Source organism: Lissotriton helveticus, chromosome 5_1, assembly GCF_964261635.1.
Source record: "Lissotriton helveticus chromosome 5_1, aLisHel1.1, whole genome shotgun sequence".
Lineage (NCBI taxonomy): Eukaryota > Metazoa > Chordata > Amphibia > Caudata > Salamandridae > Lissotriton > Lissotriton helveticus.
In genome coordinates this window covers 1,637,228,171-1,637,254,728 of record NC_136065.1, presented here as the reverse complement: position 1 = coordinate 1,637,254,728, position 26,558 = coordinate 1,637,228,171, and the positions used below count along the sequence as shown (strand labels likewise).

At 46.1% G+C, this 26,558-nt stretch overlaps 1 protein-coding gene and 1 non-coding gene across 2 annotated transcripts in view; both read left to right on the top strand.

Annotated features, from left to right (window-relative positions):
- The window catches only part of LOC144755671 (chromodomain-helicase-DNA-binding protein 8-like), a 1,307,007-nt gene that overhangs the window by 397,037 nt on the left and 883,412 nt on the right, over positions 1-26,558 (top strand). Inside the window, 4 exon segments of the mRNA XM_078644841.1 lie at positions 2,538-2,733; positions 11,016-11,183; positions 11,812-11,994; positions 23,837-23,947. Coding sequence (XP_078500967.1) covers positions 2,538-2,733; positions 11,016-11,183; positions 11,812-11,994; positions 23,837-23,947 — 658 coding nt within the window.
- LOC144756959 (small nucleolar RNA U6-53/MBII-28) lies at positions 11,568-11,682 on the top strand. The gene has a single exon (XR_013595433.1). It is a non-coding gene; the product is annotated as a small nucleolar RNA U6-53/MBII-28 (small nucleolar RNA).

The following is a 26,558-nucleotide window of genomic DNA, read 5'->3' as shown; positions in this document are numbered from 1 at the left end:
GTGCAGCATCTGTCCTATCCTACTTCCCCACTTCCCCTGTGTAAGTGACAAGGAGCTCAGCTCCCACAGCCGCGAGGCCTGCCTGCTAGCAGCCACCAACCAAAGGCTCCCTATCCTTCATAGGATACCATTGGGCCTACTCACTCTGCACCCGGCTGCCCCTGTGCCGATGAGGGTGTAACGACTGTACCTACCTGACCCTGAGAAACCCCTGAGTCTACCCCCAGAACCATAACTTTGCCAGACGAGTACTTACCCAAAGACCGATAACTTTATATTCTCCAAAGGGTAACAAAGGCTGGGTTTCACTCAGAATTTCTTCTGTGTGTTGAGTTTTGCAACTTTAAAATATTCACTAAAAATCATCCGATGAACGAAAACGAAATTACTCACCTGCCTATCAAGAGAGATCCCAGTGCTGGATCTTGGTGCCCAGTACTGAACCTTAAAAGTAATTATAAGTGTGACTTACCGTTAACTTGATTTTTCTCCATAGGATTACCTTGCTTGGTTTTTACCAACATTTCTTCTAAGTGTCGATTTTCAAAACATACAAATATTCCTTAAAAATCGCCTGTGTAACAAAAACGATTTCTTACAACTGTTTACTGGAAATGCACCAGGGCTGAATCCAGGATCCAGCTCTGAGTAGGAAAAACATTTGTAAAGTGATTTTATTGCATTTACTTAACTTCCCATTGAGCTCAATGTAAATTGTGTTTAACTTGTGTTGCCTATTGTAACAACTGTATCAATTGCATTTAAAAGACCATTGCTATTTGAAAGTATTCAATTGCAACATCTCATTCTGCGAGAGTATTTATGATACCTACTGTGGTTCTAAAATAAAGTAACTATATATTTTTATATGCAAAACCATTGGCCTAGAGTTCAGTTCTTGAGTGTGTGAAACCGTTTGCTGACTGAATGTGTACAACAAATGCTTTACTTGGTCCTCTGATACTGCCTTACTGCTTGACCAAGCTACCTTTTTAGAGAGTAAGGTTATATCTAACTTTAGCCTCTGGGGACTGTGGACTCTGTGCACACTGAATCTTACTTTGGTGCCATATATACAGAGCCACTTTCTTAAACCCACACCACCACAAATAGAGAGTAAGGCGCTATCTACTTTTACATCTGCCTACCTTTGTGGTTCCACTGGACTCTGTGCACACTATACCTCATTGTGGTATAGTATATACAGGGCCAGCTTCCTACAGCATGTGTTTGGTGAGGGGTCTCTGACGGTGGTCCAATACATTCTACAGCCCTTGGAGACCCTCTCTGGTCACAAGGTCCTTGATACCACTGGTACCTTTTACAAGGGGCGTGCCCGCATGTGAGAGTTGTGCCAAATGTTAAAACAAAGTTACAGTTTAGGGAACAAACACAGGCGGTGGGAACCTGATAGGTAGGACCCAGTGCACACTTAGTCACAATGTATCCGAAACCAGGCAAAAAGTAGGGTGTAGCCAGGCAAAAAGGAGCACTTTCCTACAATAATCCACTCACATTTTCTTACCTTCTCTTGAAGCATTACTTGTTCATAATTGTTTTTCTTGTTTTGGATTGACAGCCTCAAAGTGGGCATATATACTCTTATCTTCATTTATGGCTGTCTGTGAGAATCCTACAATGTAGAAGGAAATGTTACTCAAATGTAATCCTAATTCTGCTTCATAGTTATTCCCACTGAAGTCATGAACAACCCACCTTCCTCCCTTTCTGGCAATGTAATACATTAGAATACATTTCATACAGAGGACTCTGTTGGTCAACATATACTCCAGTGTAAAAAGGAGTGAACCTGTGAGGCAAACTAACAATGAAATGCATGCTTGCCAATGAAGCTGCTGGCTCTGTTAAAACTACTGTGTATATTGAGTACTTCTAATGCAGTTTTGACCTGAAAGGCAGGTTTCCTTTTATTTCTCCTCTGCAGCTACAGCCTTGTTGTGGAGGTAGCCCTTCAATGTTGAACAGTCTGGTGACACCTCCATATGTTTGTGATATAACCACTTTAATTGCATTTTTCTGTATAAATATTTATAGTACTATAATTACTATTATAAATCTAATCCACATCTATCATTTACAGTGGAAATTGGTCCTAGATAGGACACCTTTCCATTTCAAATGCTACAATGTGTTTTATATTTAAAATGGTTCTTATATTACTATAGATTTTTATGCAGAATAAATGGAGTTAAAGGTGTCCTATCACCGATTTATGCAGGTTTCACGAGACTGTTCAACAATGAGGTGGCTACCTCCAGCGTAAATGTATGTGTTCCAGCATTCATGCATGCAGGCGGAACTATTCTATGATAATTACCTCAATGAGAATATCTACTATGCAGAACTATGATTATATGTAAGTAACATTTCCACGTCTCTGTGAGAAAGTGCTAGACTTATAATGAATTATCCTCTGGAACAGAGGATAACTCCAGGCAATCTTTTCTCGCAATCTAGCCCTGCATGTGACTGTCTTTGTTTTTTAACTCTGCCTTTTTCGTCCTATTTCTCCATAGATACTTGTATGAACGCATCGATGGGCGTGTACGTGGAAACCTGCGGCAAGCAGCTATTGACCGTTTCAGCAAACCTGATTCTGACCGTTTTGTTTTCCTGCTATGCACTCGTGCAGGGGGATTGGGTATCAACCTGACTGCAGCGGACACCTGCATCATCTTTGATTCGGATTGGAACCCGCAGAACGACCTCCAGGTGATGCTTTCGAGAATCCTGCCTCTTAACTATTCCGTGATTTTGCCCATACAATGCCTTTGACTGTTACTTTAAATTTATATGGTGCTAATCTCTCAATCGGCGCTCGCTAGACCAAAGCTATGTTGACAGTTCCTTTCCCTTGTCTTGTGCCACTTTGGAAGAGCTGTTGCAAGGATCATGTCTATTCTAGTATTTTTCCAAGTACAAGCGAGATGGAAACTTTTTTATCTTTTTCACATGCGCTCTTCTGCTTGTATATTTGTTTACGGCAAACACCATCATACTAAATAGCCTTTTGTGTACCCTTTTCTTTATATACATACAGTAGGCACTTCCTTTTTTTGGGGGGGATTTTTATATAGCGCAAACTTGACACGAAGATATCCGGTATCAGAGCGCTTTACATGAGCACCAGTTGCGTTACATAAGGACATATTCATTTTTGTTAGGGACGGGGAGATTAAGCGGTTTGCCCAGAATCACAGGATTTTGAGCGACTTTGCTGAGACTCTATCCCGGTTCCCCAGATTTGAGGTTGACTGCCCTAGCCGTAAGGCTAAATCTTCTCCCCATCTGCTTCATCTTGTGGAACGCCATAAGATAATGTAAGCACATACCCTGTCTGTTCACTGGATTTGATGGCCTCTTTAGTGGATTGGGCGAGATCTTTCTTGATGAAAACACGTTCATCTAACACCAGCTGTCTGCTTGAAACAATGTAGCACTGCCGTGAGTCAGGCAAAAACCTATTGTACCTCTGTTTTAAGACCGTATGAAATCTAAAAGTAAATGCAGCTCTTAAAGAATCTTTATGAAAATCCAAAACCTCTTAGTTGTCTCTTTAACCCAAGATAGCGTTTTCAAGTGTTTGTTGCACATGTTAAAATAAGCTCTTTGCCTTTAATAATGAAGTCTGAGGCCCGTTTAGGTTTTAATTTTTTTTTATCTGTTCTCATTGTGGGCGTTTCTTAAGCGTTGACCATTATGCTTTAGAAGTTGTAGGATTAGTCTGCACTTTTTACTTCTTTTAATTCTAACACGATTATTCATTGCTGTAAAGTACTAATTGTTTTGTTTTAATCTAAGGTGAGATGGCATTTAATTCTAAGTGTAGTGGGAACATCCTGTGCTGTCAGCATGGCATCTTCTGTTACATGCATTCCTGTTACTATGCCTGTGCCATTTATGATCTTGCCCAAATATCTCCTCCCTCTTCTAGATGTTGTGTATTGGCCTCTTTTGCCAGTGCCACTCAGATTGTGTTTGTGCCTGTTTTCTTTCTGCCATAGCTTACAGATGATTGTCAAAAATGGGTCTGGGCTGCAGCATCAAATATTGAGACAACACAGAAGACTTGCACTCTGGAGATCACTTACTGCCTTAAGCAGTACCATTTGTCAACTTGCCACTGCATTATTTTGTGTCATTCGCTACTGTGCCTATCTTAGTCTCTCAATGCTTACCCATCTAATAAAAGAATAGTTCAGTTGGCAAGGCAGAGGCTGTTATTCTTTTGACCTTTGTGTGCTGACAGTGTGAGTAACCTTAATCTATAGAACAAAGCCTGGTGAATCTTGCAGAGAAATGATTCAGTAGATGTTGCTTTAAAGTAAATTTCTATGACTATTGACCATCACAACTTGAATGGTGCTTATCTTTAACATAATATTCGAGGCATGTGGGCTGCTGAATTCATATCTGTGCATATCTGTGCATAGATCGCCGCTATAGATCGCCGCCTAGTGTTGGGTCCGGATGATTGCACATTGTTGTCCTGGAAGAGTCTTTGAAGTATCACGAGATAGGTGGCTCCTCCCTCGGACTACAGTGCGCATGGGCATCCTCTCCGTCCTCAGATTGTTTTTTTCCGCCATTGGGTTCGGATGTACTTTCCAGCACTCCAATTTCGGAATCAACAAAAACTTTTCTAAAGGCCAAAAGGCCTTCGGATCCGTCGGTATTGTTAAGCGCTCGGTACGATACACTTCTTCAACATCCGTTGCACTCCGGTTGTCGAATCCGGCCGTTAGGCCTTCTCAACGCCACGTGGACCGACCCTCGATGGAACGAAGTCCATTCAAATACTGCCCACAGTGCAACTCAAAGTTCCCGCACACAGATAAGCATCCAGTGTGCAACAAATGTCTATCCCCAGATCACAATGAAGATAGTTGCCTAGCCTGTGCCCAGTTTCGGTCAAAAAAGACGATCCGGAATCGGCGGGCGGCGAGGCAAGAAATACAGAGGTCGGCACCAGAGCCCGAGAATATCTTCGACGATGAGGACGACCTAGTTAACGCCGAAGACTTGGATCAAGACGAAGACCAATACTCAGAGCACGACTCCGAATATTACCTCGAAGAGGGAGAACTAGTCGTCGATCTCGAGGAATACGATAAGGACATCGTAGCTGTCGAAGACGACTCCGATGATGACGAGGGGCGAACCGTGAGCACACTGCCCCATATAGACACTACACCGATATCAGAGACTCAGGTCGAGGCATCGCCAGCAGGCCTTAGCCAAGATCAACATACTGGTTCTATAGCCCCGCCATACCGCCCGGCTAAGAACATACAAAAAGAGCCTTCTGAGACACGATACACGACAACGGTTCCATCAAAACCGAAAATCGTCAACAATAACGTCTTCGGACCGAACGGTGGCGAACCGAAGGTGATTAAGCCGAAGGGCGCAGACCCGAAGGCCATAATTCCAATACAACCTTCGAAGCCAAAGACCATCGAGTCAACCTCGAAGACAAAAGCCGTCGAGTCGACTCCGAAGCCAAAAGCCGTTGAGTTAACCTCTAGGCCAAAGCACGTCGAATCGACCCCCAAACAAAAGCACGTCGAATCGAGCAAATCTGGCTCAACTATCGACAAAGGGAAAAAAACGGTCGACGACAGCAAAAGGCCTACGTCGAACCGAAAGTGAAACCTAAGGTGGACCAAACCAAATCGGTTGCGCCGAAGCCCATCGATCCAAAGAGGGGCATCGAGCCAAAGCTGCAGGCTCCGAAGACACCTGTACCACCTAAAGACGCTGCCGAACCGACTAAAGCGCTCGGTCCGAAGAAGGTGGTGAAGCCTGTAAAAGATGTCCAACCGACAAAACCTGTCGAAAAACCTCAAAAACAGATCCAACCACCAAAAGCGGTCGAACCCATTAAAGGCATCGAACCGAAAAAAGGTCAAACCAAAACCTACGGCACCAAGGCCAAAAACTGTGGAAGAAGAGATTATCCATCCATACCCCTCCACAGAAGACCAATCAAAACTATATATTGACCCAAAAACTGGGAAAGTGACTGTTTACACAAAAAAGACCTCTGCCTACTGAAGACTTTTCTAGAATTCCACTTTTCTAGAATTCCACTAAAAAAAAAATAGAGACTGTGCTACCTCTCCTATACTTTTTGAACCTATCTCTCCGGCTATTGCTACTACTCCATATGCCCCTGACTCGCCTGCACGCTCTGACTACAACCCAGATGAAGATCAGGATGCAGATGTGGTGTTTGGTTATCCACAATACCCATATGGAGACCCCAACTCACAGCCATATGGTGGTGGAGGTGAACCAGACACTGAGGGAACTCTTCCCATTACAGACCCTACAGTATACCCAACTAAGCCATCACCCACAGAAGACACAGTAGTTTTTAACTCTCTAATAGATAGAGCAGCAAGCCACCATAATGTAGATATGCATTCTGATGCGATTGAAGACTTTCTATTTGATACATTAACAACATCAGAAAGAAATGTCAAAACACTCCCCATGTTAAAGGGCGTCTTAAAGCACGCAAATGACATTTTTAAAGACACTGCTAGGGCACGTGTCATAAACCCTAGAATTGAAAAGAAATATAGGGCTGCACCTATAGACCCTACATACATCAATGGACAACTACCTCTAGACTCCTTAGTGGTATCCAACGCACGAAAACGTGCAATTTCACAGACCACTGGGGAGGCTCCTCCTCCTGACAAGGAGTCAAAAATTTTAGAGGCATCAGGCAAGAGTAGCAGCTCAGGCAGCAAACTCATGGAGAATAGCCAATACACAGGCCTTGCTGGCCAGATATGACAGGGCCCACTATGATACTTTAGAGGAACTTCTCCAACACTTACCTGAGCCTTACAAGAATCAGGCAGATTAACTTATACAGGAGGGAAAGTGATCACAAATGCCTCCATTAAATGTGCTCTAGACGCGGCAGACACAGCTGCCAGATCTATAAACACAAGCGTACTGCTTCGGCGACACGCATGGCTTCGCATATCAGGCTTTAAGAATGAAGTCCAATCCACTATTCTTAATCAGCCCATAAACCCAGATTTTTTGTTTGGTCCAGCAGTTGATTCAATTCTGGACAAAATGAAAAAGGACGCTGAAACGGCGAAGTCCATGGGAGCCCTTCAGTCCCAACAACACAGAGGCTCCTTTCGTCGCTCCAATTATAGAGGAGGAGCGCGAAGTAATACATCACAGCAATCCTCCACCTACAAAAGTAACACGCAATCCACATACAACAAGAACTCAAACAGGGGTGGATGCAGAGGAAATAATACCAAGGGAAGAGGTCGTGGAGGCAATGCAAATAGATCCTCCACTAACACCAAACAATAACTTCTTGGCACTACCCCCAGACCATACAATACCGGACGGGGGAAGACTACAACAATTTCTACCAGTCTGGTTAAATATCACTACAGACAAGTGGGTCAGGCAAATTATCCAACATGGCTATTGCCTCGAACTCACCTCAACACCACCCAACATACCACGCGTGCACCGTCCCAATGTCACAGGAACATATAACGCTACTACAGCAAGAGGTCATCAGTATGCTGCAAAAGGGGGCCATAGAACCAGTTCCACTCCAACATCACGGAACAGGAGAATACTCCCTATACTTCCTGATTCCAAAGAAGGACGGTTCTCTCAGACCAATCTTGGACCTCAGGCCCCTCAACCTGTACATTTTGTCAGAGCACTTTCACATGCTCACTCTCCAACAAGTCTTACCATTGCTTCGCCAGGGAGACTTCCTAGCAACTCTAGACCTCAAGGACGCATACTTTCATATACCAATACACCCTGCTCACAGAAAGTATCTAAGGTTTACCATTCAAGGACAGCACTACCAGTTCAAAGTCCTACCATTTGGTGTCACAACAGCTCCACGAGTGTTCACCAAATGCCTAGCGACAGTGGCGGCACATCTCAGGAGACAACACATCCATGTGTACCCATATCTGGACGATTGCTGGGCTGATGGCGCGTGTATTAGCCAATGTGCCAACCACATGTCAAAGACCATCCATCTCCTGCACAGTTTAGGCTTCTCGCTAAACTACCCAAAGTCTCACCTGCAACCCTCCCACGTCCAACAGTACCTGGGAGCAACAATAGATACACTAGCAGCAAAAGCATATCCCAATGCAGCACGGATCAACGGAATGCAAACGTTCATCCAAAGGTTCAGACCTCAACACTCATTTCCAGCTCGAATGTTTATGCAACTAATAGGCATGATGGCCTCGTGCATATTCATAGTCCCTCATGCCAGGCTACACATGCGTCCGCTCCAAGAATGCCTAGCAAGGCAGTGGAACCAGGCTCAGGGGCGATTACAGGACCTAGTGTTGGTGACCAGTCGGGCATACAACTCTCTGCATTGGTGGAATCCACAAAACCTTTGCAAAGGCCGACTGTTCCAAGAGCCTGTCCCACAAATAGTGTTAACCGCGGACGCATCCCTGCTAGGATGTGGAGCCCATGTCCTAAATTACACAGTACAGGGACTCTGGACTGTACAACAAAAAAGGATGCACATCAACCTTCTGGAGTTGATGGTGATCTTTCTAGCCCTAAAAGCGTTCAAGACACACTTATGCAACAAAGCGGTGTTGATCCGGACGGACAACATGACAGCTATGTATTACATTCAGAAACAGGGAGGAAAACACTCGCCACAGCTATCGCATCTAGCTCAAGCAATGTGGAAATGGGCTATTCAGAGGAACATGTTTCTCATGGCAGAGCACCTCCCCGGCAAGGACAATCAAGTAGCCGACCTGCTCAGCAGGCACAGCCAACAGATGCACGAATGCGAAATTCACCCCAAAGTGCTCCAACCATTCTTCCGGAAGTGGGGACACCCGGATATAGATCTCTTTGCCACAAGAGAAAACGCAAAATGCCAGTACTTTGCCGCTAGGTTCCCACATCCGCAGTCGCAGGGCAATGCGATATGGATGAACTGGTCAGGCAAATTTGCGTACGCTTTTCCGCCAGCTCCATTAATACCGCTAGTGGCACGCAAAATGTGCCAACATTCGCTGACGCTGATCCTAGTTGCTCCCACATGGGCGAGACAACCATGGTACACAACGTTCTTAGAACTGTCAGTGGTGCCTCATCAAAGACTGCGACTCACACCCAATCTTCTAACTCAGAGCCATGGAGAAATCCAACACCCAGACCCGCAACATCTGAACCTGGCGATCTGGCTCCTGAAATCCTAGAGTTTGTATACCTAAACTTGCCCCCAGACTGCATGAATATTATCAAAGAGGCAAGAAAACCCACTACCAGAGCATGTTATGCAGCTAAGTGGAAACGTTTCGTCGTTTACTGTAGTAACAACGATATAAACCCACTTGATGCTTCTACTCAAAACATCATTTGCTATCTCTTGTACTTACAATGTTGCAATTTGGCCTACTCATCCATCAGGATACATTTAGCTGCGTTAGCAGCATATCTTCAAAACAGGCAACACCTTTCACTATTTAGGGTGCCAGCAATTAAAGCGTTTATGGAAGGACTTAAACGCGTAATTCCTCCAAGACACCCACCTTCACCAGTCTGGAATCTAAACATTGTTTTAACCAGACTTATGGGACCACCTTTTGAACCACTACACTCATGCGAACTACAATTTCTTACTTGGAAGGTGGCTTTCCTTATTGCCATTACTTCACTTCGAAGAGTTAGCGAGCTGCAAGCCCTAACTATTCAAGAACCATTCATTCAAGTACTTGCAAATAGAGTAGTTCTCAGAACAAACCCTAAATTCATGCCAAAGGTAGTATCCCATTTCCATATAAATCAAACCATGGAACTGCCAGTGTTCTTTCAAAATCCACAAACAGTAGCTGAAAGGGCCTTGCATACTCTAGATGTCAAGAGAGCTCTGCTATATTATATATATATAGAACTAAGGCATTTCGAAAGACAAAACAGTTTTGTTGCTTCCTCACCGCAACACAAAGGCAACCCTATTTCAAAATCAGGTATAGCCAGATGGATTGTTAAGTGCATCCAGATATGTTATTTAAAGGCAAAACGCACCTTAACAGTTCCCCCTAGGGCGCATTCCACACGCAAGCTAGGGGCATCCATGGCTTTCCTGGGAAATATTCCTTTACACGAAATTTGTAGAGCAGCCACATGGTCAACCACACATACATTTACCAAACACTATTGTGTAGATGTACATTCCAAACAGCAAGCTGCTGTAGGACAGGCTGTTCTCAAAACTCTTTTCCAGACTGCTGCAGCTGACACAGGTAGCCACCGCTAGGGGAGATACTGCTATACTGCTATACATTCTATGCACAGATATGAATTCAGCAGCCCACATGCCTCGAATGGAATATGCTACTTACCAGTATGCATCTGTTCTTCGCATGTAGGGCTGCTGACATTCATATCGCCCACCCGCCTCCCCGGTGTCTGTCGCAGCTGTAGCATTCACTCTTTGCATGGACATCTTACTGTACTATACTCCATCTCTGCCACAATGGCGAAAAACAATCTGAGGATGGAGATGATGCCCATGCGCACTGTAGTCCGAGGGAGGAGCCACCTATCTCGTGATACTTCGAAGACTCTTCCAGGACAACAATGTGCAATCATCCGGACCCAACACTAGGCGGCGATCTATGGCGGCGATCTATGCACAGATATGCACAGATATGAATGTCAGCAGCCCTACATGCCAAGAACAGATGCATACTGGTAAGTAGCCTATTCCTATCTAGAGGGTGGAACATTCAGCCTTTGCTTTTCTTAATAATCTACTACAGTTAAAGACTAGCATACTTTGTCTAATGATAATTTGAGCAGTATTTATTTGTAGCTCAACATTTTGAATGAGATTACATGATCCAGTTCTGTGTTCAATATGTCTATCGATTGATCCCGCTATGGAATTTGAGACTAAGTCAATGTTTAATCTCTTTTATCTCTTTTTTCCTATTTAGGCCCAAGCCCGCTGTCATCGGATAGGGCAGAGCAAAGCAGTAAAGGTGTACCGCCTTGTGACACGAAACTCATATGAGCGTGAGATGTTTGACAAGGCCAGTCTGAAGTTAGGGTTGGATAAAGCTGTTCTGCAGTCCATGAGTGGCCGGGAGTGCCACCTCACCGGGGTGAGTATAGGGAGTGGGAAAGGAGACCGATATTGGGTTCTGATAGACAGGAAGGAGAGAACCAAGCTTCAACTTTTGGTAGTGACTCTTTGTATTCATGTAAAACTGAGTGAGATATGGGAACAAGGCACAGTTTAGGAGTTGTTGAGTAATGAAAGCTGTGTTTAGAACCTAAACATTTTTGGTCAGATGGTAGACCTGCCCATATCGCCATTTTAAATCTAGCCGTAAAATGTCCTTACTTGGGTAGATATTAGTTTAGGAAGAGGTGAGGGTATCAAGACTAATGTATTAGATTGTATTCTTCGCCACCTATGCTGTTTGTACACTCTTACAAGAGGCTGACCTCTCCATTCAGTTTCCAAGCTCTCCCTTTTGTGCGTTTGTCTATGATGAATTTCCATGCTAATACTGACACATCAGGCAGTTGTCAAACACTGCTCCTGGATGTGAGTGAGTTCAGTTTTCTCGTCTCGGATTGCTTCGAGACCTGAGGCACACGCACAGACAAATTTCATGTGAGCATAAGGAGCAGAAGGGTCAAGAAGTGGTGTTGACTATTGCTAAATCTCTTTGGTGTCCTGCACTAATGCACTTTTTCCATACTGCCTTTCCCTTGGTCTTCTAGCAAATACAGCAGTTTACCAAGAAAGAGATTGAGGATCTTCTGCGGAAAGGGGCATATGCTGCAATAATGGATGAAGATGACGAGAGCTCGAAGTTCTGTGAGGAGGACATAGACCAGATCCTCCAACGTCGTGCCACAACAATCACCATTGAGTCGGAGGGCAAGGGATCCACATTTGCTAAGGTGGGGTGTGTGCTATAAATGCAACATAAGAAGGAATGTTTTTTTATTCAGCACTAATAGACACGGGCAAAGGATCCGTTTATTCTGATTTAGTGACCAACTTTGAGTATTTGCTGTATAGTCTATTTTCATTAGGCATTTTCTACATTGTAAAGCTTGTTTTCAGAATAGCATTAAAATAATGGAATGGCGTAGGGATGAGTGGTCCATGTACAAAAATGCTTCCATCTCTTTTGGGGTTAGAGAGATTTCTGAGAAATCCATTAATCAACGCTCACTGCTAGTGAAGGGAAATGTGTTGGTGAGTATCAAGATGCAGGTTCTCCCTCTACCACTCTTTTGCTCCCTGTGAATTTTCAGAGCTTCATGGTAAAGATTAAGGATAAACTACCAGACCTCTCATTGTTTTTATTTTACTTGTACCTTTGCTCTAAAACTGCATTCCTTGATGCAAGTATGGCTACCTTGTAATGCCTCATATTGTTGAGAGACTTGCAGTACAGGCATTGAAATTGAGTGGGTTGCATTTTTGGCATCGGAAGAATGAGGGAGGTAGTAGCAGCAGAGGTGGCCAGTACATTCTCCTAGTGACCAGATAGGATTAAGGGTTTGGGAGATATTGATGTTTTCTCTCTCCCAGGTCCTGGCTCTATTTTATAGGTTAATCTATTTAAGTGTAATTTTTCTTATTTCGAAATTAACAATGCCTGATCTTTACCTGGAAGAGTTTTACTGATTGCAGTATGTTCATTTGTATCTTGAGAAAGTTAAAATACTGTTTGAGATACTTACCATGTAGCATAGAAACTGTAGTCAGTCCCTGTTGTATGTGTCTATAATGGCAGTAGGGCCCCCAGATATTTCTTCCTTCCTCTTCTTAGCAGCGGTTCTCCATGAATTTTACATTATGTTTGCCTCCTTTGTGTGAGGGTGTGACTAAAGCTTTTATAGATAGAAATCATATTTGATCCTCCACTAAAATAAAATACTAACAGCCATCTATCGTATTCTGCTACATGAAAATGTGTGTGTTCATGTCATTATTGTATTTCATCTTTATTATTCAAAGGGGTATGGTCCTACTGGCCTTTGACAGTAGAGCTACCTCGAAGGTTGCATAGTTCTTCAGCCTTGTAATTTTCATAAATTCCCATTTGAGACCTTCTCTTGAGGGTCTGGGTAGTCATTGGTTACTGGACATTTTTCCGTATGTTGTCCTTTCCTCTAATATCCCAAGAAAACCAGAACTATTGCACTGTAAGTGAATAAGCATTGTATTCTTTTTAGGCACTTCATTCTCCAACGCTAGCACAGTTGGGCAGTCCAGCTTTGTTCTCAGACAGGCCAAAGGCTAGGAATTCAGATTCTATGACAGTATTAGACCTTTTCCCGAACTCTACCGTCAGTCAGAGGTCACTATTTACTACTGATGTTCCTGGGCTAGTATATTGGTGCACTCTAAATGAGATAGCCAAGAGACTCCCTTTAAGTACTTGACTGTCAGGGTAGCGAGAGTGAATCGCCGGGGCTTGCTCTAGGAAGTGGAGGGTCTTAAAGACGCTAAGACAAATAGATAACACTTATAACTTAAATGCCCAGTCAATGCTTTACTTCATAAAAAGAACAGCAGGTAAATAAATAGTACACTTAAAGTTATAGGTACAGAAAAACGGGTTATGCTGACAACTTTTTGCACTACAAAAGTATAGGAAGCTGGTTCTGTATATTCTATACCAAAGTAAGGTATAGTGTGCCCAGAGTCCAGTGGGTCCCCAGAGGCTTACAGAGGTAAATGTAGATAATTTGTGGTTGTGTAGGTTTATCAAAGGGAGTGTTAAGCATTTATTGAAAACACTCAGGCAAGAAATGATGTCACGAGCTCAAAGACTGAACTCGGACCAATTGTTTGTATAAAACATATTTCTTAGTTGTAATTTTATTTATAGAACTAAGCAGGACTTGGTACAAGTAAATATGATTGTATGTTTCAAGACCGATCGTTTAAAAGCAAGCTAGATGAATATTGAATTTTCTTGCAGGTTTGTAAAAAAAATTTGCAAATACAGTTTGTGAGAAAGTGCCATCTTTATTGCTTTGGTATGCCCCCACTTTTTTCTGACTTCTGATGTGCTTTGACTGAGTGTGCCCTGGGCTCCAGCCAACCAGGTACCCAGGTCCTGTGTTCCTTCCCTAAAACTGTGTTGAAACTAAACCCCAATTGGCATCTCTGGCCACCTGTCAGCCCCCAGTAAATGGTACCTTTGGTACCCAGGGCATGGTGACCAGATAAGACCCCTGAGGACTGCAGCACTTATTGTGCGACACTCAGGAGCCCTACCCTGACACACACAAACTGCCTTTGCAGGCTGAGTGTGTAAGTACAGACCTAAACAAAGAGCCGACATGTTGCTGGACCCCCTGAGTGGAGAGCCCCCCCCAACTCTCCCCCCCCCCCGCTCTCCTGGGCCTGCAACAATGCACATCCTGGGCGAGGTGCTAGGTCTCCACCGCCAGGATGGGCAGGGGGAAGCTTCAAAGGCATGTCGCCTCTGTGTGCTTCTCCAGACCATTTGCTAGCAACTGGCATCCACCAGTTCTGACCCCCACTCTGGCGGGAAGACTGGCAGGAAAAACTACCTCAGGAAGGGGGTGTGCCAGCCTGTGCCAACCCTACCCCTCAGGTGGAGGAGACGAGGTGAAGCACGACCCCGGGCTCCGGTCATCTTGAAGATGGGGAGCCCTTCCCAATCCCAGCTAGGCTCCTGTCCCCTCCCACAGGAGAGGAGCAGGCTATTGGGTGTACCCACCCCAGGACAGGGACCTATTGGTCCCTGCCCTTGTCCTACCTGTAACGCCCCTAAATTCAGTATTTAGGGGCTCCCTGAACCTTCCTTCCTCAGATCCTGATACCAAAAGAAGAAAGAAGATAAAGAAGAAGAAGACCCGCCAAGCAGCTGCTAACAGGACGACACCAACTGATTTGGCCCCGGCCTGTCGATCCTGGATCCTGCTCCTGCCTAAATCCCCGAGACTCCTGCGGACAGCAACCTTGGGACACCCAAAGGACCTTCCTCCCTTGACCCTCTTAAAGACTGGGACTCCTATCAGCAGAGGCTCAGCTGCAACAACCCTCCTGGTGCTAGCAAGGAAGCTCGGACCAGCCCACTCTGCACCCTCCGAGTCCGGTGCGTGCCCGAATGATCCAAGACCACGAGGACGTCCCCCCCGGCGACTGGGAACCGAAGTCCAGTGCCCAAAGACCCTCCTCGATGAACCAGACAACGCCTGCAGACTCAGACCCAGGGGCCCCCCCAACCGCGACCAGCTGAGGGTAAGCTTTTCCGACACCGAAAGACACCCCGGCGCCCTACAGCCCCCTGTGCCCCCTTTGGGGTACCTACCTGTGCTCCAAGACCCCAACTTACCTCTCGACGTGCTGGTCGCCCCTGGAGAGCCTCTGCCCCCGAGCCTGCAGCCTTTGTTCCCTTTTTACCTTTTCCATTGGAAAACATTCAGCGCCCGACGGTTTAAAAGCACCCTGCACCCAGCCGCCTGAGTGCCGCTGGCTGTGCCACCTTTGTCCTATCCTGCTTCCCCTTTTGTCCTAAGCAAGTGACCATGAGCCCAGCTCCCACAGCTGCGTGACCTGCTAGCCAGCAGCCACCAACCGGAGGCCCCCTGTCCCTCATTGGATAACATTGGGCCTAACTACCTCTGCACCCGGCCGACCCTGCGCCGCTGAGGGTGAACCAACTGTACTTACCTGACACTGAGGGACCCCTGACTCTATTTCCAGAACCACAACTTCACCAGTCGAGTACTCACCAGGAAACCGGTAACTCACTTACCTGCCATTGAATAACATTGACTGGTTTGACTCGAAAAATCTTCGAAGTGTCTACTTTAGAAAACATAAAATATTCATATAAAATCATCCGAGTTCTGAAATACGTACCTGTGATCAGGAGAGGAGCCAGTACTGTACCCTATAGCCCAGTACTGAACCGCCAAAGTAATCCCTAGCGGGTTTACTAGTAACCTGTATTTTCTCCATAGGAACCCATTGTCTGCTTTTCTATGAAATTTCTTCTGTCTACTTTTGAAAACTAGAAATATTCATTAAAAATAATACGAAATACTGAAACGTAATTACTTACCTGTTTTAAGTTGAGACCCCTGTGCTGGCCCCAGAAGCCCAGTACTGGATTACAAAAGTAACGAGACCGTACTTTACCTGCAACCTGAATTTTCTCCCATTGGATAACATTGCCAGATTTTTGTTGAAAAGTTTTTAAGTGTGATCTTTTAAAATAGCTTTTTATTCCTGAAAAATCACTACAATACTTAAAACGTTTTTGCTAAACTGTTTTCAGCTTGGACCCCAAGACTGAACCTAGGATCCTGTACTGGAATTACCAAAGTAATCTACAAAATAATCAACTGTGTTTATATAAGGAAATCCATTGAGCTCAATGCTAAATTATGTGTAGAATTGTGTTGCCTATTGCAACCCCTGTACCTATTGTATTTACTAAGTTTTGCAGCGTGAATCTTTCTGGATTCAATTTGCTGGGCATTATTCCGCGGTCTAGTGGTTGGGTCCGGAATTGTAGTCTTTTCTTTGTTTTTGTTTTTTTTCCTTAGCCCAGGTGGGCGTTGACGTCCCACCTTTTGGTGTCCTTCCTGTGACGTTGGCACGCTTCCTGCAGAAGCTCCCACCCTTGGGCGCCATCTTCAGATTATTTTTGCCGCCGTTGGGTCTGGATCGTTCCCGAGAGGGCTCCAAAGGTATGGAGAAAAGAAGAAGCCAAAAGCCAATTTTTGGACAAAAAGGATTGAAAAGACGACGTGAGACTACACCATCGAAGGGGACGATGACGAAGAAGGAGATCTTCGAGAACTTCGACGTCCAACGGAGAATGCACACTCAGGGGGCCCCTGAACGCAAGAGCTGGACAACACACCGTTCAAATTCTGCCGTAACTGCCACCACAAATACGCGCAGAAGGACCAGCACCCGGTTTGCAACCTCTGCCTACCGGTCGACCACGAGAGCAGGGACTGCAAAGCCTGCTCCGCCTTTACACCGAAGACTCTTAGAGTTAGAGAGAGGCAGAGAAGGGCTAACTTCAACATGCAGGGCAAGGGCCAGCCACCGTCCCTTCGAGACCTTGGACTCTCGACCGAAGAGGAAGACAACGGCTGCACGGCGTAGAGACTGATAAGAAGACTAAGACTCGACGGCCCCTAAAGCCCCGAAAGACACTCGACAGTTTGAACAAGACTTTTGAAAAAATAAGGGCAAGACCTCGAAAGCGCCGACGCCGAAGGTTTTGGCGTCCGCAGCTACATCCAGGCCCAGCGGATCCTCAGAGAAGGACTCCCAGGCGCCGAAGGCCGGCGAACAGCCAAGGTCGTCCAAAAGCGTCAACAAAAAGGATAGTTCGACGCCAATGAAGGACCCGAAACCCGTCTCGACGCCGAAATCCGGCTCGACGCCAGCGTATCAGTCGAAGAGAACGGCAGAACCATTCGACGCCGAACAGGCAGCCGAAATGGAGAGGAAGAAGAGACGGCTCGAGGCAGAGTTCGAGAACATCCTGCAACGAAAAAGAGAATTCGACGAAAGGATGAAAGACTTTGTAATCCCGTCGAAACCAAAGGCACTGGTTGTCGAGATAGTCGAAGGACCGTCGAAGGACCATCGAAAAGCCCTGAGGAACTGCAAGTTCCAGAAGAGGAAAGCCCCTACTACGAGGAGGAGGCAGATGACAACCCTGGGCTCGGCATCCTCGGGACACAAGACCTGGAGTGGCAGGACATCGACACCGAGAGTCCAGAAGAGGGAGTGGACACGTATCCTTCGAGGCCCTCGCCGCCAGATGACATTGGGTTATACAATGCAGTCATCAGAAACGCAGCAACAGCCTTTGGGGTAAAACTCGAGGAGGAACGGCCGAAGGCGGATTTCCTCTTGGAAGCTCTGCTCCCAATACAAACTAGGAGCCAGTACCTGCCGAAGCTCGAAAGCGTCAAAGGACAGGGGAGAGGCGCCTTCAAAGAGCCTGCAACTTGCAAGCCCGTCACACCCAGAACGGAAAAAAAGTATAAGCACTCCTCCTAGGACCCACCCTACATCCAGGGCTCGGTCACTAGGGACTCCATCATTGCGGCGACCGCAAGGAAAAGGGCCAATGTCCCGACAACTTCAGGGGACCTCCACACAAGGAGAGCAGAAGGATGGACCTGACAGGGAGAAAAATCAAAAGGAATGCCGCATTGCACTGGCGCATGGCTAATTCCAACGCCCTGCTGAACAGGCACCAATACCAGATCTTGGACGAGCTGGGCCAGTTAGTCAAGCACCTTCCACAAGAATACCAACAAAGGGCTTCGCACCTTTTGGAGGAGGGGAAGAATGTGGCAAATTCTTGCCTCAAAACAGCCTTGGACGGAGCCGACACGTCCAGCAGACTTATGATGCTGGGCATCACGGAAAGGAGACAAGCCTGGCTCAGGATCTCAGGTTTCAAGCCAGATGTGCAACACAACATCCTGAACACCTCGTTCAATGGAGAGACTGTTAGGAGCACCAGTGGACGAAAAGCTCACCCAGCTGAAAAAAGACGACACTGCAAGATCCATGGGGGCCTTTGAATTCAGAAGGACAAAGAGGGGGACCCCGTCACGGAGACCGAACGGGAGAGGGGGAAACCAGCCAGGAACGTCGCACCAGGCGTTCCAGCAGTCCCACCAGGGCGACACCCAGACACAACAAGGGCAGCAAAAGCAACCCTAGCAATACCAACAAAGAGGCCAGTCCTTTCGCGGGAGGGAGAATGGACGGGGAAATAATAGAAGAGGTGAACAACAACCCACCTCTAAGTGACTCTCTCACGCTACACGTGCACACACATTCAAAAACTCCCAGGGTGGAGCACAGCTACAACAAAGAGGAGTGGCTCGGACTAAACATCTACGAGCGTGTAACACCTGTGGGAGGAAGACTGAACCTTTTCTTCCAGGATTGGTAGAAAATAACCACAGACAAATGGATACTCAACACCATACAGTTCGGATACTACATAGAGTTGGAAAAAACACCAAACAAAAGACCAAAAAGAAGAGCGCAGCAAAGAAGGAACTAGAACTACTTCAAAAAGAAGCAAAGGAACTCCTGCAGAACGAGGGTATCGAGCCTGTACCTCACAGAGAAAGGAGCAGGGGAGTGTACTCGACGTACTTCCTGGTACCAAAGGTGGACGAAACAATGAGATCCATCCTGGACCTAAGGTTCCTAAACAAATACATAAAAACACAAAAATTCAAGATGACGTCCCTACAAGAGGTACTTCCTCAGATTCAAGGCGGGGACTTCATGGTCACCGTAGACCTCAATGATGCCTACCTGCACATCACAATGAACAGGCGGCACAAGCATCTGCTAAGATTGATCATCAACAAAGATCACTACCAGTTCACGGCCCTAGCGTTCGGACTAAAATCAACACCAATGATCTTCACAAAGTGCCTCGCGGCGGTCGCAGCACACTTAAGGAGGGAAAGTATCCACGTATACCCTTACCTGGACGACTGGCTAATAAAAGCAAGTTCATACAAGACATGCAAACTGCACGCACAGCGAGTGACAGGCACACTATTGGCCCTGGGATTCTCCATCCACTGGGGAAAATCCTCAATGGAACCAGAACAAGTAAAAATCTTCCTGGGAGCACAGATCAACACCTTACAGAACAAGGCGTTCCCCAGCGAAAAGAGAACACTGGCGCTGCTGAAGGAGGCGCGCCTTTGACAGTGAGGACGGCGAGCAAGTTTTTGGGAATGCTGGCCTCATGCATACATCTAGTGCCAAATGTACGGCTCCACATGAGACCATTCCAGGAATGGCTACAGGACCAATGGTCACAAGCTACAGGTTGTGGGGAAGATCTAGTGGTTGTAACGCACTCAGTGCACAAGGAGATATCATGGTGGAACAAGGGGAACATAACAGAAGGGAAGCCTCTAACACCACCAACCCAACGGTGACCATCACCACAGACGCATCCCAGAGGGGATGTGGAGCACACATGGAAAAACTCAGTGAGGGGTCTGTGGACACCAGCGGTTGCGGTCAAACACATCAACTACCTGGAGCTAAAGACCGTTTTCCTCACAATAAAGGCCTTCCAGACGAAGCTGTACAAACAAAGAGTGTTGATCCAGACAGACAACACAACAGCGATGTTCTACATCAAGAAGCAGGGAGGAACACAATCAGCCCCGCTGTCGAAACTAGCGCAGGAAATATGGAGATGGGCTATCCCACTCAAAATAGACCTGCTGGCCATACATCTACCTGAGAAGGACAACGTGGAAGCGGATTGGCTCAGCAGCAACACGCCAAAATGCCAACACTTCGCATCCAGGCAACCAGGGGAAGGGTCCCAGGGGAAAGCCCTATGGATAAGCTGGTCAAAGACATTTGCTTATGCTTTTCCGCCGATTCCTTTGATACACCAAGTACTCAACAAGTGCAGAACCAGCAACATGACCCTGATACTGGTCGCACCCCAGTGGGCCAGTCAGACCTGGTACTCGCAGATAATGGAGAGGACACAGAGTACACCACACAAATTCGGGAGAAGGAAAGACCTACTCTCCATGGAAAACGGAGAGGTGTTGCATCCGAGCTGGAGAGCCTCAGCCTGGCAGCATGGCTCCTGAAGACATAGAATTTGCACACCTGAAATTACTTGAGAGCACCCTAAAGGTACTTCGAGAGGCAAGAAGACCCAGCACGCGAAGGTGCTATGTGGCTAAATGGAAGAGGTTCACACTATGGTGCAGGAAGGAAAAGCTGCACAAAAAGATGACAAAGGATTCAACAGTGCTTAAATACCTCACGCACCTGCTCGAGGCGAAACTGAGCTCATCCTCGCTAAGAGTACACTTGGCAGCGATAGTCGCTTACACAAGAGGAGAAACAGGCAAAAGCTTTTTTACATCACAGATTCCTGGAAGGTGCAAAAAGGATTGCACCGCCAAAGAGGTTGCCACCACCAGCATGGAACCATAATGTAGTCCTCACTGAACCCATGAAAGCGCCTTTTCAACCAATTCATAAGGCCTCCCTACAAATGCTAACAATGAAAACAGCATTCTTAGTGGCAATCACCTCGCTGCGCAGGGTGAGCGAACTCCAGGTGTTAACGCTACAAGAACCCTACATCCAAATTCACAAGGATAGGGTGGTGATGAGAACGGACCCACACTTTATGCCAAAGGTGGTGTCAGGGTTCCACATCAACCAGACAATACAAATACCAAGTTTCTTCCAGAAACCAATGACAAACGCCGAAAGGGCACTGCACACTCTTGACGCCAGAAGGGCAGTCATGCACTACTAAGAGAACTAAGGAACACAGGAAAACAAAACAGTTCTTTGTGTCCTTCGCAGACAGTTTCCTGGGAAAACCAGTTACTAAGGGAACCCTTGCACGATGGATCGCACAAACTATACAATTCTGCCACAAACAAGCAGGGCAGGAACTAGCAGAGGGGCCACGGGCCCATTCTACCAGGAAAAAGGGAGCAACGATCGCCTTCCTCGCTAACACACCCATTGGGTACGGATGTTTATTGGTGCACTCCGCTTCGGTATCTTTCTCGAACCCCTTCGATGCGCAATACTCTACCCTCAACGGTATTGTCTTCGATTTCGCTTTTCCATTCGTCACGTGTCGTCCAAACCGTGAAACCTTGGACTGATAAACTTTGAGGCAGGCCGTCGGGCCTACCCGTGCCAACCATGCCAGCAGTCGATGGAACGGACATCGTTCAAACTATGACCCTGGTGTTGTTCTAAATTTCCACGCACCGACCTGCACGAGGTCTGCAACCCGTGCCTCTCCCCGGAACACGAAGAATCATCTGCGAAGTGTGTCGATCATTCCGATCGGAAAAGACCATCCGTGATCATCGGGCTCGACGCCACGAGATGCAACGTGGCAGCGGCTCGGTACCAGACATCTTCAACACAACACAGTCCAGCCGCAGAAGCCGAAGAAGAACTGGTCTCCGTGTCCGAAGCGCACTCCGACATGGAAGAAGACCTCATCGTCACTCCGGCTCAACAGACCGTGAGTACAGACCCCCCAGTTGCCCACTCGACCTAAGGGAATGGCTCCAGTGGCTCTCTTGGGCTCCGGTCGACAACATGCAAAAGTTTGGTGCCCCGCCCTCTGGTCCGGCTACGAAACACAAACCTTCCGGGTCTGGCTTGAGCCAACCCGAGTCCGGTGCCGAACCAACACCTTCTGCACGAAACATAACGACAAACACGGGACTCCTCCCATGTTGTCGATACCAAGGATATCTACGGTGCCAACAGCCTCGGAGCGGAAACTCTCCAAGCCAAAATAGCAAGAACCGAAGTCGTCCAACTCAAAATCTTCGGAGCCAAAAAGCTTCACACCTAAAAGCTAGGACCGACAACCTCTGCGCCGATAGGTTCGGAGCCGAAGCAAACCACTCCGAAAACTACTCAGCCTGAACCGGCTAAAACTAAAGAACTGGTTCCCAAACACTCGGCACCCAGAGACTTTGAAACAAAATCTTTGATGCCGAAATCCACTCCAAAAGGGACAGAGACTCCTTCCAACGAACTTCCATCTGAAGAACCAGCTCCGTATTGATCCCAAAACTGAACACCTAATGACTACTCTTCCCAAAAAAACTGAAGTCAGACCTCCCACAAGAGGCCCCTATACCTCTTAAGCAAAAATAGACATTGGTACTAACCCTTTTCCTCCTTATATACCTCCATCTCCTTCTCCTAGTCCAGACATCACACCATCAAACTCACCACCTCCAATGTTACCAGACTCACAGGATGGCAATTTTGATGATGGGGATGGAGATGGGGATGCCATTGGGGACGATGATCATTTTCATTCACCCCGTTCACAAGATATATCTCAGGTTTGAGGTGGACGGACAACACTACCAATTCAAAGTCCTCTCATTTGGGGTTACTACAGCACCAAGAGTAGTGGCAGTTGTAAATGACTCTGCCATGTTGACGGTACAAACACTATCTACCAACATTTAAATGAAGCCCTTGGTGATTAAGATCCATATTCTTACTTGGATGACTGTAATGAATGATCCCTCTGTGCTATTTCACAGTAACCTAGCTACCTTAAAAGTAGCAAATCCCAATTCTTTAAATGGGCATGTTTTACCTAACCGTTTCCCTTTCTTTGTATTTATCCATTTTAAAGACATGAATTATAGTACTCAATAACTTATGTGCTTTTAAAGCCAGTTTGTATTATAATTTAGGGAGAGGATCGGCGCAGCACTGTAGCACTTGGCACACGGTTTGATCCCTAGAGGCAGCTGGGCCCAGCTCCATGTGATTGTGTGGAATAGCTCGCTTGATCTCCCCGACAGCCCCCAAAGCCTTGGGACCCTTAGGGGTGATTTGTTTGCGCTTTACAAATACCGTTTTTTTCTAAAAATGTTTTTAGTTAATATTGGGAAAAAAATAGCAGTTTAATGTAAGACAAAGACATTTTGAAGAGGCTCAGTGATTTAGTTAGTGATGTGTGACCCTGCCTATAAACTGAGATGTTCTAGTGTTTATGAATTAAACCAGCTACCCATGATGGTAAGTAAGTTTTACTTTCATTCCCCTTTCTGTTATTTGGAATGAACAGGGAATGATTCTAGAAACCCCAAACCCTTAACATATGTATAAAAGTAGCATAAATGTAACCCATAGAGCATGAAACATGCCATCTGGTTCACTAATGATATCTGTTTTGTTTTGCTTTAGGCGAGCTTTGTAGCATCTGAAAACAGGACAGATATTGCATTGGATGATCCTAACTTCTGGCAGAAGTGGGCCAAGAAAGCTGATCTCGACCTAGATTCTCTTAACAGCAAGGTACAGTATTTGGTAAAAACCTACAAATATAATGTGAATAACAAGGGCGAGTTTAGTGATGGACTGTAATTGGCAGATGTTGATGCATGACTGGGTTTCAAGGTGAAATTTAGAGAGTTAGGTCTGCGTGGGTAGTGTAGCATAAGGAGGGGAGGGAGACTCAAACTGAAATTGTGGCACTTGCAAGGCGTTGCTTCAAATTGCTGGTGGTGTTGTGTGCACCAGATGTCCTCACAGGATGGGATGTAGTCTAGTGCATCGCTTGCTGTCTTTGAACCTGGTTTCTAATCCCACATCCACAAAGGTTTTCGAAGTCCGATTAGCTAAGGGTGCACTGCCATCTGTGGACTCATCAGTGAATATCGTGCTGGGTGGGAGTGGTGCAACTGGGTGAGTGGGAGATCCTTAGAATAAATCTACCAACTAAATGAATTACGGGAGGACCCTATGCACACACAAGAATTCAATCAAAAGTTATATAACAGTCGTAAAACAATGTACACAATAGACAAAGCAACAAAGTTGTAGAGATCTCCTGTAAGAGAGTAATTTGCTGAAATCCTTTATTGTGTTAGACAGCCAGCTGGTTTCTAATCCCTGTATACCTAGGTAAAAAATTACAGTTTTTGACAAATTACTAGATTTGTCTCTTAGTGTAACTGTACTTTAAAGCATATGTATGTGCAATTCTCCTGTGTGTAATTGTGTGTAAAAAGAAATGCAGATAATATAAGTACTTCAGCTGTCAATTTACATTTTAGCCATTTCATACGGTTTGATGTTTGAAAGATCACTTGAATCCTTCCGGAGTCTCCATTTTTACCTGTGGACTGAGCTGCCTTTAAAGAAGTCTCATGGTAGCTAGCATGTATGGTCATTTGTGCCCTTCTAACAGGTTGCAGCAATTGGTAAATCTGTGCTTCTTCCTTTTTCTCAGTTGGAACAGTTATTTGCAGGCACGTTCTTAACTTGATAACTGTCCATTGGTGTCCCTCTATGTCGGGAAATGATTAGTAGACTTCTTCAAACACAAAATAGGTGATGGGAGAAATATTTGCAATTTGTGTAAGGACTGCCAATTGCTCCGGGTAGCATTCCAACTTATCATTCTTTTGCCCACCATGCCACCTCAGTTAGGGATCAGCCATATGCAGGCTAGTCTAGAATCTGCTGGGACAGTCAGGCCCTAACTGGCAGGCTAGGTCGTCCTTGAATAGTTCGGCAGGCATGAGCTACCCATGTGCCCTGACATTTGCTTTGCTTCTGCCTCTCAAGATTCAAAATTATTCCTTGGTCTTTTTTAGACCCTTTTCCTACAGTTTTCCAGTGTGCTGGATGCAGCAGCCAGACTGATCCTCAAACTGCCCAAAAGTACTCACATCACCAAGCACCTGAGAGAACTCAACTGGCTCCCCATTCGGAAAAAGGTGCCAAATCAAGCTTCTGATTCACGCCTACAAAGTCCTCCATGACCAAGTACCAGCATACATGAGCAACCGCCTGAACTTTCACCAACCATTCAGAAACCTCACTCACCTCGCCCTCGCACAGACATTGCTTATCCGCTGCTGCCGCACCGGAGGACAATCATTCTCCCATCTCGCCTCCAAATTCGGGAAAACCTTTGCCCTAAAACCTTTGAACATCACCCTTGTTGACAGACTTCAGGAAGGGACTCCAGGCTCGGCTGTTCAACTGAGACCTGCAGCCCAGCACCTAGATACCCTCATGGGTGACAAGATGCGCTATACAAGTAGGGATTGATTGATTGCAAGTGATAATGTTACTTTGTATGACTACATGGTTCAAACCATGTATGGACTGTTGCAAACTTTGTCTCTGACAGACCCTCTTAGAGTATGTTTATGGTGCCTTGGGATGGAAAATAATTTGAGGTCCTTTGATGACTGTGCCCAGATGAATTTAAAGGACATACAGGATCTCAGTGCTGTATGTCGGCAAACATTGGGAAAATTCACACCGTGACAAGTCAAAAGGAAAATTCCGTTCCAGCTCCAGGTTTCCTTCCTGCTGTAGATAGTCTTTACATGCAAAGTCTTCCTGAAAGTCAGAGAAAAAACATAATAAATAAAAGTGGCAATTGGGCCGTTTTTGGCCCTCTCATACTCCGTAGAGGGCCCGAGTAAGTCAGTGTGCCCCATGTCTCGCTCCAGATCTGTCTAAGCAGATCACAATCCTAATTTATATGTATGGTACATTTCGTGATCCGGTGGCTGTAGAGCAAGTGGAGGCCTTAACCAAGACCATGCTGAGCATTTGTGGCATCTATGGTTTCCTCTGGTGCACCCTACAGGCCCCAGTGATGTGGAGGGAACAAGTCAGCCTTCCACTGGTGGTTCCACCCGTGGTACCATTTATTCCTCTTGAACCCGCTTTACGTTTAGTATTGGCTCCTGTGCCGACCTGGGTTCTGACGTCACCCACTGCGCAGGTTCTGTTTGCATTGACGCCCATTGTGATTTCTGACTCTAAGCAGAATAAACCTAGACTGAGGCTGAACCCTCCTCCAACTGGTGTACAGCCAGCTTGCAACACTTCCGAATCTTATACCTTGACCGTATCACTCTGTTGGGCTCAGGCGTAACTCAGT